A 14,851-nucleotide genomic window follows, 5' to 3' on the forward strand; every position below is an offset into this window, starting at 1 on the left:
ATCTTAGACTCTTCCTCTGTGCATTCCGTCCTCCTTTAACATGGAGCTTCTCCAGGATCCAACTGCCAGCTTTCCTTTCATCTTCAACACATTCTCTTTGGGCATCTCATTCCCTTGTGTGGATTTAACTTCCTTTGATCTGCAGATAACTTAGAAACCCCTTGAGTGTCAAATCTATAGTTCCAAATTGTCCAAAGGCATCTCAAACTGAACCTATTTCAAACTGAACTAATCTATCTCCCACCTACTCTTCTTCTGTGTTGTGTGTCTCAGTTAACGTCACACATTTTCATCTAGAGAACCCATGTTAAAAAAATCTCAATCTACCTTCCCAATTTAAACATGAAATCTGGTTACCAAATTTCACCTTAGAATTCAACCTTGGACATATCATAAATCTGACCTTCCCTCTAATTCTTGCTACCACTACCTAACTTTGAATCTTTTTCTTCTCCTATCTACATTACTAGCTAATTCCACTGGCTGACTGGTGTCCCTGATGCCAGTTTCTCCCAACTCCAATTCATTCTCATTCTACTGACAAGGAAAACATCTGGTTAGTACTTTGTTTAGAAATCTCTGATGTCTACATGATGCGAGTCTAAGATCCTTAAAATGACATGTAAGGGATTTATCAATTTAAGTACAGTTTTGTCTCCTGCCACTGTATCCAAGCACAAGGGATTGCCACTACATGGGCACAGGCTCATAACATCCTTTTACAATTCCTTCTTGTTACACTGTCTCCTAGATGATGTTAATGTAACTTAAGTTACCTTGCTTGCCCTTCTCATAATCTCAGAAGTCTCTTTTCAAAACTCAATCTTGGCTGGCACGGTGGCTCACGCCTGTAATCCCAGCACTTTGGGAGGCTGGGGTGGACAAATCACTTGAGGTCAGGAGTTTGAGATCAGTCTAACCAACATGGTGGAACCCCCTCTCTACTAAAAATACAAAAATGGTCAGGTGTGGTGGCGCATGCCTATAATCCCAGCACTTTGGGAGGCCGAGGCGGGCAGATAACCTGAGATCAGGAGTTCGAGATCAGCCTGGTCAACATAGTGAAACCCCGTCTCTACTAAACATACAAAAATGAACTGGGGATGGTAGCACACACCTGTAGTCCCAGCTACTAGGGAGGCTGAGGCAGAAGAATTGCTTGAATCCAGGAGACAGAGCTTGGAGTGAGCCAAGATCGTGCCACTGCACTCCAGCATGGATGACAGAGCAAGACTCCATCTCAGAAAAAAACAAAATGAAACAAAAACACAGAAAATTAGCTGGGCGTGGTGGCACGTGCCTGTAAGCTCAGCTACTCGAGAGGCAGAGGCAGAATTGCTTGAACCTGGGAGGCAGAGGTTGCAACGAGCTGAGGTGGTGTTACTGCACTCCAGCCTGGGCCATGGAGCGAGACTGTCTCAAAAAAAGGAAACTCAGTCTTTTCCTCTGTGCTCTATTATCAAGGTTTCAAAACTCAGATTAAAACTATAGGCTAGTAAATGATGAAAATTCTTTCCAGCTGCCCCCAATAAGGAAGGAGAGAGAGGCAGAGGAAGGGGGGTCAAACTGTAAACAAACTGTTGTCAAGGTGGTATTCTGAACCAAAGCCCTGTAGTTGCTACTAACCTGCTGTGTGACTCCTAACAAATCACAAATCACAATCTCCCCATTCCTCAATTTCTTTCTTTTTTTTTTTTTTAAGACGGAGTCTCACTCTGTTGCCCAGGCTGGAATGTAGTGGTGCATTATCAGCTCACTGCAAACTCTACCTCCTGGGTTCAAGCCATTCTCCTCCCTCACTCACCCTCCCTAGTAGCTGGGATCACAGGTACCCGCCACCACGTCTGGCTTTTTTTTTTTTTTTTTTTTTTGGAGACAGAATCTCGCTCCGTCACCCAGGCTGGAGTTCAGTGATGCAATCTCAGCTCACTGCAACCTCTGCCTCCCAGGTTCAAGGGATTCTCCTGCCTCAGCCTCCCAAGTAGTTGGGACTACAGGCACCTGCCACCATGCCTGGCTAATTTTTTGTATTTTTAGTAGAGACGGGGTTAGCCAGGATGGTCTCGAACTCCTGACCTCGTGATCCGCCCACCTTGGCCTCCCAAAGTGCTGGGATTACAGGCGTGAGCCACCGCACCTGGCCCTAATTTCTGTTTTTTTGGTTTTTTTTTTTTTTTTTTGAGACGGAGTCTCGCTCTGTCGCCCAGGCTGGAGTGCAGTGGCCGGATCTCAGCTCACTGCAAGCTCCGCCTCCTGGGTTTACGCCATTCTCCTGCCTCAGCCTCCCGAGTAGCTGGGACTACAGGCGCCCGCCACCTCGCCTGGCTAGTTTTTTGTATTTTTTTTAGTAGAGACGGGGTTTCACCGTGTTAGCCAGGATGGTCTCGATCTCCTGACCTCGTGATCCGCCCGTCTCGGCCTCCCAAAGTGCTGGGATTACAGGCTTGAGCCACCGCGCCCGGCCAATTTTTGTATTTTTAATAGAGGCGAGGCTTCACCATGTTGGCCACGCTGGTCTTGAACTCCTGACCTCAGTGATCCTCTCGCCTTGGTCTAGCAAAGTGCTGAGATTACAGGCGTGAGCCACTGTGCCCAGCCTTCAATTTCTATATTTGTAGAATGAGGAGATGATATACACAGATACATCATCTAAGAATTGCATGAGCTTGAAAATGCTAAGAAATATCAATTATTTGGGAACTGAGAAGAGAATGGCCTCTGTGAGTATCCTCACAAGTAATCCGGCTAAGAAAACATAGTGTCTATGTCAGTGTGGCAAAGGGCAACCAAGTTTAAAAAATGATTTTTTTCTTACATAAATATAATCCATAATCTTATCACTCAGAAAATCCCAAATGAAGTTCTTAAGTATTAATTAATTCAATCAATAAATATTTAAGGAGTACTTACCATGTGCTAGGCATAATTTCGGAATCAGGAAATATAGTGCCAAATAATACAGACAAACTCACTGCTCTTATAGAGGTAATATTCTAGTCATGAAAGAGAAACTACTTTTATTTACTTTTTAGACACAGGGTCTCACTTTGTCACTAGGCTAGAGTGCAGTGGCACGATTAAGGCTCACTGTCGCCTCGACCTCCTGGGCCCAAGTGATTCTCCCACCTCAGCCTCCCAAGTAGCTGTGACTACAGGCATGTGCCACCACGCCCAGCTAATTTTTAAACAATTTTTTATAGACAGGGTCTCACTTTGTTGCCCAGGCTGGTCTTGAAGTCCTGGGCTCAACCAATTCTCCAAACTAGCCTCCCAAAGTATTGGGATTATAGGTGTGAGGCACCATGTCCAGCTGATAAACAAGTATATAAATAAATGAACAAGATAATTTCAGACAGTGAATAAGAAAATAGGCCGGGCGTGGTGGCTCACTCCTGTAATCCCAGCACTTTGGGAGGCCGAGAGATGTGCATTGCTTGAGGTAGGAGTTTGAGACCAGCCTTGGCAAATCCCTGTCTCTACAAAAAGTAAAATAATAAGCCAAGCGTGGTGGTGTGTGCCTGCAGTTCCAGCTACTCGAGAGGCTGAGGTGAAAGGATCATCTGAGCCCAAGAAGTTGGGGCTGCAGTGAGTCGTGACTCCAGCCTGGGCAAGACCCTGTCTCAGAAAAAAAAAAAAAAAAAAAAGAAAGAAAAAAGGAAAAGAAAAAGAAAAGAAAGAAGTGGTAGTGAGTGGTACATACAACGGATTTTAGATCATGTGAGTTGGAAAGGTCCCTCTCTGAAGAGATAATATTGAGATAAGAAGGAGAAACAATCCTTGCATGAAAGCCATGGCAGGGCTTGCCACAGTCATGAAACAGCAACTGCAGAGGCCCTCAAAGGGAAGAAGCTTCAGCAAAAGAATAAAAGATAGTCCAATGAGAGCTCAGTCCATGAAAGGAGTGGTTCAAAGTAAGGTGATAGAGGCCAGCAAGGGACATTCACAGGTCACAGCAAAGAGTCTAGATTTCATTCCAAGTGCAACAGGAAGCCACAGGGGAAGAGATGAGGTGGATGATTAAGCAATAAAGTATGCATAAGGCAAGAAAATTCAAAAAGCAGAGGAAAAGGGTATATTGAAAAGTAAAAGGCACCTCTTCTCATCTCTAATATAATCACTGTTAAATTTTACGTGTATCCATTCAGGCAATATTTTAATGTACAGACCAATATACAGAAAGCCTTTCAAAAACACCATATACAACACACCCACGTGTTCTAATCTAAAATGTGTAACACGAATCATCAAGACTATAGGTGTAACTTCCAGTTTACAAGAAATGTCAAGGAGACAGAAATAAGCTAAATAACAACCAGGAAATTTCAGAAGATTAAACATTCTGTAGGTTAACTGATATGCGCTTAACAAGTCAGGGTCATTAAAAAGGAACCAAGCTGGAGTAAAACAGACTGAGACTATGCCCTCTTATTTACATCCTTGGCATTCAGCATAGTGCCTGGCACACAGTAATCACTCAAATGCCTTCTGAGTGAATAATTCAATCCCTAGGCTCCTACACCACCAAAAAATGCTTTGACTTAAAGAGACGTCTGGACAATTAAAAGAATTAAAAGAAAGATATATGGGGGTGTTTAACCCAACTGCAGACATTCCTATTCATTAGTTTATGTGGGTGTATCTCAATCAAATTATAATACAAATAACTTCATAGATGGGCTTGCTGGTAGAAATACAATGTTTTTGCCTCTACCTTCAAATACAACCCGAACTGGACTGGTCTTCCACTACCAGCCTAATCCACACCACCATCATCCCTTACTTAGACTACGATTACGGCAAGAATGTTGTTTCTCTGCTTCTATTCTTGAAGCCCTACACTTAATTTTCCAAATAGCTGATACAGCAATCCCTTAAAAACATAAATCCCATCATCTCCCTGCTCCAAATTCCAATGTGTCCCTGACACTTTCCAGTCCTTGCCATGGTCTCTGGTGACCTCCCAACTCATTCACCTTCTACTGCTCCTTCCTTTGCTCACTCCATTCCAGCCACACGGGGCTTGCTGTTCCTTGATCATGCTGAGCTCTCTAGCTTCGGGCCTCTATCCTTGTTCCTTCCATCATGAACACTCTTCCTCCACTTGCTGCCTGGGCTTATGCCCCCAATGCGCTCTGGTCTACTAAAAATGCCACCTCCTCAGTGAGGCCTTTCCCGACAACCACCTTGAAAACAGCACTCCCTACTACTCTCTCCCAGCCCCCTACCCTGCTTTTCATGTAACACACGTACACAGGCTGCATTTGTTTATCTGTTACTGTCTCTACCAATATAATGTAAGTTCCATGAAAGCAGGAACTTTGCTTTCTTCCCCAGGACCCAGAACAGTAGATGCATATAGTAGGCACTCCATTGTTCTATAGAATGAATGAATGAAGGAATAACATAAAGAGACTGAATGAATAGAACGAGCAGATATAGTCGTTTGGGAAAAAATTTCCTGTTTATCTTCAACTGCTCATAATACACCTTAATTCATATAAAACAAACAGAACACCAAACACCTATGCTATACCTAACACATATATGTATGAAGCAGGAACACTTCTTCATGAGCTATCAGAGGTATGAAACCAGATTAAAAAAAAAAAAAAAAAAAAAAAACAAAACCGGCCGGGCACGGTGGCTCACGCCTGTAATTCCAGCACTTTGGGAGGCCGAGGTGGGCAGATTACGAGGTCAGGAGATTGAGACCATCCTGGCTGACATGGTGAAACCCCGTCTCTACTAAAAGTAACAAAAAAATTAGCTGGGCGTGGTGGCCGATGCCTGTAGTGCCAGCTATTCGGGAGGCTGAGGCAGGAGCATGGCGTGAAACCAGGAGGCGGAGCTTGCAGTGAGCCAAGATTGCGCCATAGCACTCCAGCCTGGGCGACAGAGCAAGACTCCGTCTCAGGGGGGAAAAAAAAGACAGCTCAGAGATTTTCTATTAATACCGGGGAGGAGACTCCATTATCCTTATAGACAGAAGCTGCCTAAAGACACTGTAGAGTTCTTCCTGGCCAATGCCTCACAAAGGTCATCTGGCACTTCCTCTGTTCTGAAACTGCCGCTGACCTCTTCCTAGTATTCCTTAAAAAAATTTTGTTTTGTTTTTTAGAGACAGGGTCTTGCTCCATTACTTAGGTGGAAGTGTGATGGCATGATCACAATTCACTGCAACCTCACCTTCCTGGGCTCCAACACTTCTCCCGTCTTAGTCTCACAAAGTGCTGGGATTACAGGTATGAACCATCATGCAGCCCCCAATATTCTTCTTTTATCCAATACAAGCTCATGCCTGTAAGCCCAGCACTTTGGGAGGCCAAGGCGGGCAGATCACTTGAGGCCAGCAGGGTCAACATGGCAAAACCCCATCTCTACTAAAAATACAAAAAATTAGCCAGGCGTGGTGGCAGGTGCCTATAATCCCAGCTACATGGGAGGCTGACGCAGAATAATTGCTAGAACCCGGGGAGCAGAGGTTGCAGTGAGTCGTGATCGCGCCATTGCACTCCAGCCTGGGCAACAGAGCAAGACTCTGTCTCCAAAAAAAAAAAAAAAAAAAAAAGAAAAAGAAAGGCACATAACTACTAGACTGTCAAATTTTTGAAAGCAAGATCTGAATCTTCTAACCTGCTGTGTGAATACAAGTACACAAAGAGGCACTCAAAATCATTTACTTAAAACATATACACAATTTTTTTCCCTTTCCTTAACTCAGGAAAAGCAAAACATTATTTACTGAATGAACTGTGTAGATTTTCCTTCAGTCTTAAGATTCTTCCCAACAGTGTACCTAAGACTTCTCTGACAAAACAGGAAATAAAAGTAATTATTTGGATAAAGTCAACTAGGTAATAGGCCCTTTTTTGGTTTAAATTACTTCAATAATTGTTGCATTTTTTGCTTACTCTGTCAAATTTATATCTGACCAAAAAGTAGATCATTCATCAAAATGAAGAGATGCAATTAATTACCTAAATAATAATTGCATTAAGGAAATAAAATGGGCCAGGTGTGGTGACTCACACCTATAATCCCAGCACTTTGGGAGGCCAAGGTGGGTGGATCACGAGGTCAGGAGATGGAGATCATCCTGGTCAACATGATGAAACCCCATCTCTGCTAAAAATACAAAAATTAGCTGGGCCTGGTGGTGCATACCTGTAATCCCAGCTACTTGGGAGGCTGAGATTACAGGAGAATCACTTGAACCCAGGAGGTGGAGGTTGCACTGAGCCAAGACCATGCCTCTACACTCCAGCCTGGCAACAGAGCTAGACTCTGTCCCCCATGCCAAAAAAAAAAAAAAAGAAGAAGAAAGAAAATAAGATGGCTGGGCGCAATGGCTCACACCTGTAACCTCAGCACTTTGGGAGGCTGAGGTGGGCACAGATAACGAGGTTAGGAGTTCGAGACCAGCCTGGCCAACATAATGAATCCCTGTCTCCACTAAAAATACAAAAATTAGCCAGGTGTGGTGGCGCGCGCCTGTAATCCAAGCTACTTGGAAGGCCGAGGCAGGACAATTGCTTGAACCCAGGAGGCAGAGGTTACAGTGAGCTGAGATCATGCCACTGCACTCCAACGCTGGTCAACAGAGCAAGACTCCATCTCAGGAAAAAAAAAAAAGAAAATAAGATAAATGGCCAGACATGGGGGATCACGCCTATAATCCCAGCACTTTGGGAGGTCCAGGCAGGCGGATCACCTGAGGTCAGGAGTTTGAGACCAGACCAGCCTGGTCAACGTAGTGAAACCCTGTCTCTACTAAAAATGCAAAAATTAGCCATGGCGCCTATAATCCCAGCTACTCGGGAGCCTAAAACAGAATTGCTTAAACCCGGAGACGGTTGCACAGGCACATGCCACCAAGTCTGGCTAATTTCTGTGTTTTCAGTACAGATGGGGTTTCACCGTGTTGGTCAGGATGGTCACGATCTCTTGACCTCGTGATCCACCTGCCTTGGCTTCTCAAAGTGCTGGGATTACAGGCGTGAGCCACAGCGTCCAGCCAACAGCTCTTAATCTTAAACGTACTTATCAAAATTGAGTATTTTCTTCTTACAAAAATTAAAGACAATACTGTCAATTCAACCAAACTGAAAACTTCTAGATATCATCTTTCGCGGATCCACATTTGTTTCTGAAATCTTCCTGTGTAAACCAGGAAGAAACTGAAATCAGTCACAAAGAATGCACTTGACAAAAAAGATTTCTGTGTCTAACCCTTGGATTTGACTAAGCTACTCTTGTGATGAAATGAACAATTTGAATTTTGACCTATTAATATTTTCCACATATATTTCTTATTTATTTATTTATTATACTTTAAGTTCCAGGGTACATGTGCACAACGTGCAGCTTTGTTACATATGTATACATGTGCCATGTTGGTTGGTGTGCTGCAACCATTAACTCATCATTTACATTAGGTATATCTCCTAATGCTATCCCTCCCCTCTCCCCCAACCCCACAACAGTCCCCGGTGTGTGATGTTCCCCACCCTGTGTCCAAGTGTTCTCATTGTTCAATTCCCACCTATGAGTGAGAATATGCGGTGTTAGGTTTTCTGTCCTTGCGATAGTTTGCTCAGAATGATGGTTTCCAGCTTCATCCATGTCCTTACAAAGGACATGAACTCATCCTTCTTTATGGCTGCATAGTAGTCTATGGTGTATATGTACCACATTTTCTTAATCCAGTCTATTTTCTATGTATATTTCATTACTTTCATCAATCTTGAGGAAATTTAATAAAAATAATTTAATAAGGCCAGGCACAGTGGCTCACACCTGTAATTCCAGCACTTTGGGACGCCAAGGCGGGTGGATTGCTTGAGGTCAGGAGTACGAGACCAACCTAGCCAACGTAGTGAAACCCCATCACTGCTAAAAATACAAAAATCAGCCAGGTGTGGTGATGTGCACCTGTAGTCCCAGCTACTCAGGAGGCTGAGGCAGGAAAATCGCTAGAACCTAGGAAGCAGAGGTTGCAGTGAGGTGAGATCAGACCACTGCACTCCAATCTGGGTGACAGAGCAAGAACTGTCCCAAAAAATTATAAAAAAAAAAGGAAAAAAAGAAAAGAAAAAATATAACAATTTAATAAAATAAAGGGTCTCAAACATTAAGTCCAACTTAGGTTGGGTATTTTGCCATAAAATAAAAAAATAGACAATGCTTTTTCATATTCATGTGCCTTCTGGAGTGGCAAAGCAAGTTCACTAACTTTTGATTCAGAGGAAATTGCATAAAGATGTGACTACATGAAGCCCTTGTACTTACTTGTGACCATAAACACAAGGTGAAAGATACAGTGGTTATTTTACAAAATAAACAGTTTAAACCTTCAGTGGTCTTTGAGTTACAGTCAAATGACTTACAGTCAATGTGAGTAAAGGCTTAATATGAAGTATAAAAACATCACAAACCTTTTGATTTCTTTACATCAGGTTCAGGCTCAGATTCTCGGATGAATTGCCCCAAGTCACTGACTCTTCCAAATGTCATCTTCCTAAACAAGGATGAACAGAAGACTATAACCGCTAACAATCAGTTTTAAATTTAGAAGAATTCATCTAAATCTAGAAAGCCAGAAACACAATTTACAGCCATCCTATGTAACTTAAAGTAGGGCTTATTTGAAATAAAACGTTGCTGCACAGAAAGCAAGATAACCTTTGAGTGCAATTCCATTAGAAATCCTCAAACGGTTTACAAAACATGGTGAGTCAACAGGTAATTCACAATTCTAAAACTCACAAAGAAGAAAAAAGGCACAAGAATAGCCAAGACAATTTTGTCAAAGCAGCAGCCAAAAGGTAGGCCTTGCTCTAACAATGACTGAAATATATTATAAAGCCATAGTTGTGTGTATATATGTTTGTTTATACTAAAACTATAGTACTATAAAACAAAGGTAAAAAGCAAAAAGCAGCCGGGCGTGGTGGCTCATGCCTATAATCCCAGTACTTTGGGAGGCCAGGGCAGGCGGATCACTTGAGGCCAGCAGTTTGAGACCTAGCCAACATGGTGAAATGCTGTCTCTACTAAAAATATAAAAATTAGCCGGGAGTGGTGGTGGGTGCCTGTAATCCCAGCTACTCAGGAGGCTAAGGCAGGAGAATCACTTGAACCAGGAAGGTAGAGGTTGCAGTTGCAGTGAGCTGAGAGCCGAGATCACACCATTGCACTCCAGCCTGGGCAACAGAGTAAGACTCTGTCTCCAAAAAAAAAAAAAAGCAAAAAATACAGTAAGGTTCTTATTTTTAAGATATTACCAACCAATGATTAGTATTGAGAAACATGTACAGAATTTTTTTTTTGAATAATGAAGTGTCATGCTGAAGAAATATACAGAATTTTAACAAGTCACTAATAAAATCATGCAACAGAAATAATGTGAAAAGGAGATGAATAGTCCATTCATAGAGGAAAAAACCTGAACAATCAAGAGATATACCAAAAGAAACCTAATCTCAACCTAAGACTGGAAAAAAAATTAAGTCTGAAGTTTTTTTGTTTTTTGTTTTTTTCTGAGACGGAATCTCACTCTGTTGCTAGGCTGGAGTGCAGTGGTGCGATCTCAGTTCACTGCAACCTCTGCCTCCTGGGTTCAAGTGATTCTCCTGCCTCAGCCTCCCAAGTAGCTAGGACTACGGGCGTGCGCCACTATGCTCAGCTAATTTTTGTATTTTTAGTAGAGACAGGGTTTCACCATGTTGGCCAGGGTGGTCTTGATCCCTTGATCCACCTGCCTTGGCCTCCCAAAGTGCTGGGATTACAGGCGTGAGCCACTGTGTCCAGCCAAAAGTCTCAAGTATTCTCATTAATGACTGGTGAGAACATAAAATGATGTAGATACTTTAAAAAGTAAATTGTAAGAGCTATCAAATTTTAAAATCTGGGCCAGGCATGGTGGTTCATGCCTGTAACCCCAGTGCTTTGGAAGGCCAAGATGGAAGGACTGCTTGAGCCTAGGAGTTTGAGACCAGCCTGGGCAACATAGTGAGACTTCATTTCATTTTTTTTCAAAAATTAAAAAAAAAAAAATTTTTTTAATCTGCTTCCTGGTAGAAAGAAGCATATAAAAGGAGATCCTTTGTGATACTGGGTATAAGAGGGAAAAACTGCAAATGACTTAAATACTCATTGATACTAAAATGGCAAAACAGTAACACATACACTGTGAGATACTCTGCTACAGTTATGAATTATAATAAATATTATATACGGAATACTACAGTATAGTTAAAATGAGGTAAGTCTGTATAGACGAACATAGGAATGCCCAAAACTCACTGTGAATGAAAGTACAACGTACAGAATGGAGCGTAATATCAATTATATAAAAACAAGCAAACAAAAATGCATACCATAAGAATGATTACTGTGAGTAGGAATGGAAGAAAATAAGCAATGGTACATGAACAAAGGGGACACTAAACTTAACTATAAATTTAATTTTTTATAAGAATAATGCCAGGTGCGGTGGCTCATGCCTGTAATCCCAGCACTTTGGGAGGCTGAGGAAGGTGGATCACTTGAGGTCAAGAATAATGCATTTGTCAAGTTGGTTAAAAGAAAAATTCTGTGAACATCAATATATCAGTTTATTTCAGGCAAAGTAGATCTTATTTTAAAGATACCCTCCTAATAAGTTATTTCATATATGGGTGCTGATATACCAACTGATACAATTTACTTGCCTTGAGAAAAATTTCAGGAAGATGCTAAAATCACAAAACTAAAACAAATATTAAAAACCACCTTTATTTATTTATTTTTAGTAAAGACAGGGTTTCACCATGTTGGCCAGGCTGGTTTTGAACTCCTGACCTCAAGTGATCTGCCTGCCTCAGCCTCCCAAAGTGCTGGGATTACAAGTGTGAGCCACTGTGCCTGGCGAAGGTAATCTTTAAAGATAAAGAAAAATGATCACTTCTCTTTTCTGCTTCATTTTATACATTTAAAAAATACATGTTGGGCGTGATGGCTCACGCCTGTAATAGCAGCACCTTGGGAGGCCAAGGCAAGTGAATCATGAGGTCAGGAGATCGAGACCATCCTGGCTAGAACGGTGAAACCCTGTCTCTACTAAAAATACAAGAAATTAGCCGGGTGTGGTGGCACACGCATGTAGTCCCAGCTACTTGGGAGGCTGAGGCAGGAGAAACGCTTGAACCTGGGGTGACAGAGGTTGCAGAGAATGAGACTGCACCACTGCATTCCAGCCTGGGTGACAGAGCGAGACTCTGTCTCAAAAAAACAAAACAAAAACATATATATTTACATTACACACATACACAATTACAGAAGTGAAACATCACACAATGGATAGACTTTATGTAAGGTCTTAAATAAATGAAACATTCCTTAAGAATAACATCATCTTTGGGAATGAACTCATTTAGGTTTACTGTCCATTATTTTTTATTTTATTATTATTATTTTTGAGACAGAGTCTTGCTCTCTCGCCCAGGCTGGAGTGCAGTGGCGTGATCTCAGCTCACTGCAACCTCCGCCTCCCGGGTTCTAGCAATTCTCCTGCCTCAGCCTCCTGAGTAGCTGGGACTATTGGCACACGCTGCCACGCCCGGCTTTTTGTATTTTAGTAGACATGGGGTTTCACCATGTTGCCTAGGCTGGTCTCTAACTCCAGAGCTCAGGTAATCCACCCGCCTCGGCCTCCCAAAGTGGTGGGATTACAGGCGTGAGCCACTGTGCCTGGCCTTGTCCATTATTTTCTAAAAGAAGAACTAAAGATCACTATACAAAGCAACACAGCTGAAGAAGCTGGCTTTCCAAATACAGTGTGGTCAAACAAATCTTTTATTTCCTTCAAGTACTTTCCAGGCTCCTCAGTCTCCAGAAAGTAACCATTGTTACTTTCTTTTTTTTTTTTTTTTTTTGAGACAGAGTCTCGCTCTGTCACCCAGGCTGCAGTGCAGTGGCGCAATCTCTGCTCACTGCAAGCTCTGCCTCCCGGGTTCATGCCATTCTCCTGCCTCAGTCTCCCAAGTAGCGGGAACTACAGGTGCCTGCCACCACGCCCGGCTTTTTGTCTTTTTAGTAGAGACGGGGTTTCACCATGTTAGCCAGGATGGTCTCGATCTCCTGACCTCGTGATCTGCCTGCCTCAGCCTCCCAAAGTGCTGGGATTACAGGCATGACCCACTGCGCCTCGCCTACCACTGTTACTTTCTACTGAAAGCAATTAAGTATCTTGAAATCACTTTTTCATGGTACTGCTGGGAACTAGGGAATGGGTCAGGGTAGGGTAATCAAGTCTTTACACACCTTTACATGTTAATCAAGCCACCTTTAGGGAAGAGAAAGTGATTTTCTGATTGGATCTGTGGTAAATTTTAGTAAGTGGCATGTCCTATAAATCACTATCTTTTGATCACAAGCTAAAATGAACAACCGAGTTAATTCTTTTTTTTTTTTTTTTTTTTTTTTTGAGACGGAGTCTCGCTCTGTCGCCCAGCCTGGAGTGCAGTGGCCGGATCTCAGCTCACTGCAAGCTCCACCTCCCGGGTTTACGCCATTCTCCTGCCTCAGCCTCCCGAGTAGCTGGGACTACAGGCGCCCGCCACCTCGCCCGGCTAGTTTTTTGTATTTTTTTTAGTAGAGACGGGGTTTCACCGTGTTAGCCAGGATGGTCTTGATCTCCTGACCTCGTGATCCGCCCGTCTCAGCCTCCCAAAGTGCTGGGATTACAGGCTTGAGCCACCGCGCCCAGCCCGAGTTAATTCTTAAATTCAAAGAAATAATTTTTCCAAGTATGAGTTATGCAGCCCAGAGTAAATGATGTTGGCATCTTTTCACTTTATTATTCTTATTTTACAGATGAAAAAGCCGAGATACCAAGAGGTTAGCAGCTTGCCAATAAACGGCAGCAGAGCCAAGATTAAAACCCAGGAAGTCACTCCAGAGCCTTTACACTTAACCACCACATTATACTGCACACTCTAAGTGAAAGTTCTGGGCATATAATAATAGATTAGAAAAAAATGTAAAACTTAATTTAAAATTTTTAAAAGATGCAGTTATTTACACTTGTAAAAATTCTACACATGAGCTAAGCTTACCCGGCATATGTCCGTTGATACAAAGATTCTGGATCCAGACTTGCCGCATCCACAATTATCGCTTCATCAAAATTTTTCAGTATTTTAATACTGGCTTTTTTCACACTGGACTACAATAGAAATTGTAAAATTAGAAGTATATGAAACAATCAGTCCTGGGCTTGGAATGTGACAGATTTGTACAAAATTTTCTTCAGTGTTTGAAATAGAAGTAACTTTCACTCAACCTCATCACTATTAAGATGCTTAACAACAATGACTCTGAAATGTAACCTCATACTATAGCTAAAAGAGGAAAGCACAATATTAAAATGTACAGGTCAGGCACAGTGACTGAAGCCTGTAATCCCTAGGTCGAAGTGTGATGGCGCGATCACAACTCACTGCAGCCTCAATCTCCTGGGCTCCAGCACTCCTCCCGTCTGTCTCACAAAGTGCTGGGGTTACAGGTATCAGCTACCATGCAGCCCTCAATATTCATCTTTTACCCAATACAAGGATCCCAGCACTTTTGGAGGCTAAGGTGGGCCAATCACTTCAGGCCAAGAGTTCGAGGCCAGCATGGTCAACATGGTGAAACCCCGTTTCTACTAAAAATACAAAAATTAGTCGGGCATGGTGGTGCATGCCTGTAATCCTAGCTACTCTGGAGGCTGAGACATGAGAATCACTTGAGCCCAGGAGGTGGAGGTCATAGTGAGCCCAGATTGCACCACTGCTCTCCGACCTGGGCAACAGAGGAAGACTTTGTCTTA

The 14,851-nt window shown here is 42.6% G+C and overlaps 1 protein-coding gene across 6 annotated transcripts in view; it reads right to left on the reverse strand.

Moving 5' to 3' along the window:
- Positions 1-14,851, reverse strand: part of AKAP10 (A-kinase anchoring protein 10) — an 80,070-nt gene that overhangs the window by 7,404 nt on the left and 57,815 nt on the right. For all 6 annotated transcript variants that reach the window (XR_012425370.1, XR_012425369.1, XM_045375222.3 and 3 more), the window contains 2 exons: positions 14,097-14,206; positions 9,435-9,517 (listed from right to left, as the gene is read on the reverse strand). Coding sequence is in view for 4 of the 6 variants with exons in the window: in XM_045375222.3 (XP_045231157.1) it covers positions 9,435-9,517; positions 14,097-14,206 (193 nt within the window). In the remaining 2 variants the exon portion in view is untranslated. The remainder of the gene's footprint in view (positions 1-9,434; positions 9,518-14,096; positions 14,207-14,851) is intronic.

This window comes from Macaca fascicularis, chromosome 16, assembly GCF_037993035.2.
Source record: "Macaca fascicularis isolate 582-1 chromosome 16, T2T-MFA8v1.1".
Taxonomy (NCBI): Eukaryota; Metazoa; Chordata; class Mammalia; order Primates; family Cercopithecidae; genus Macaca; species Macaca fascicularis.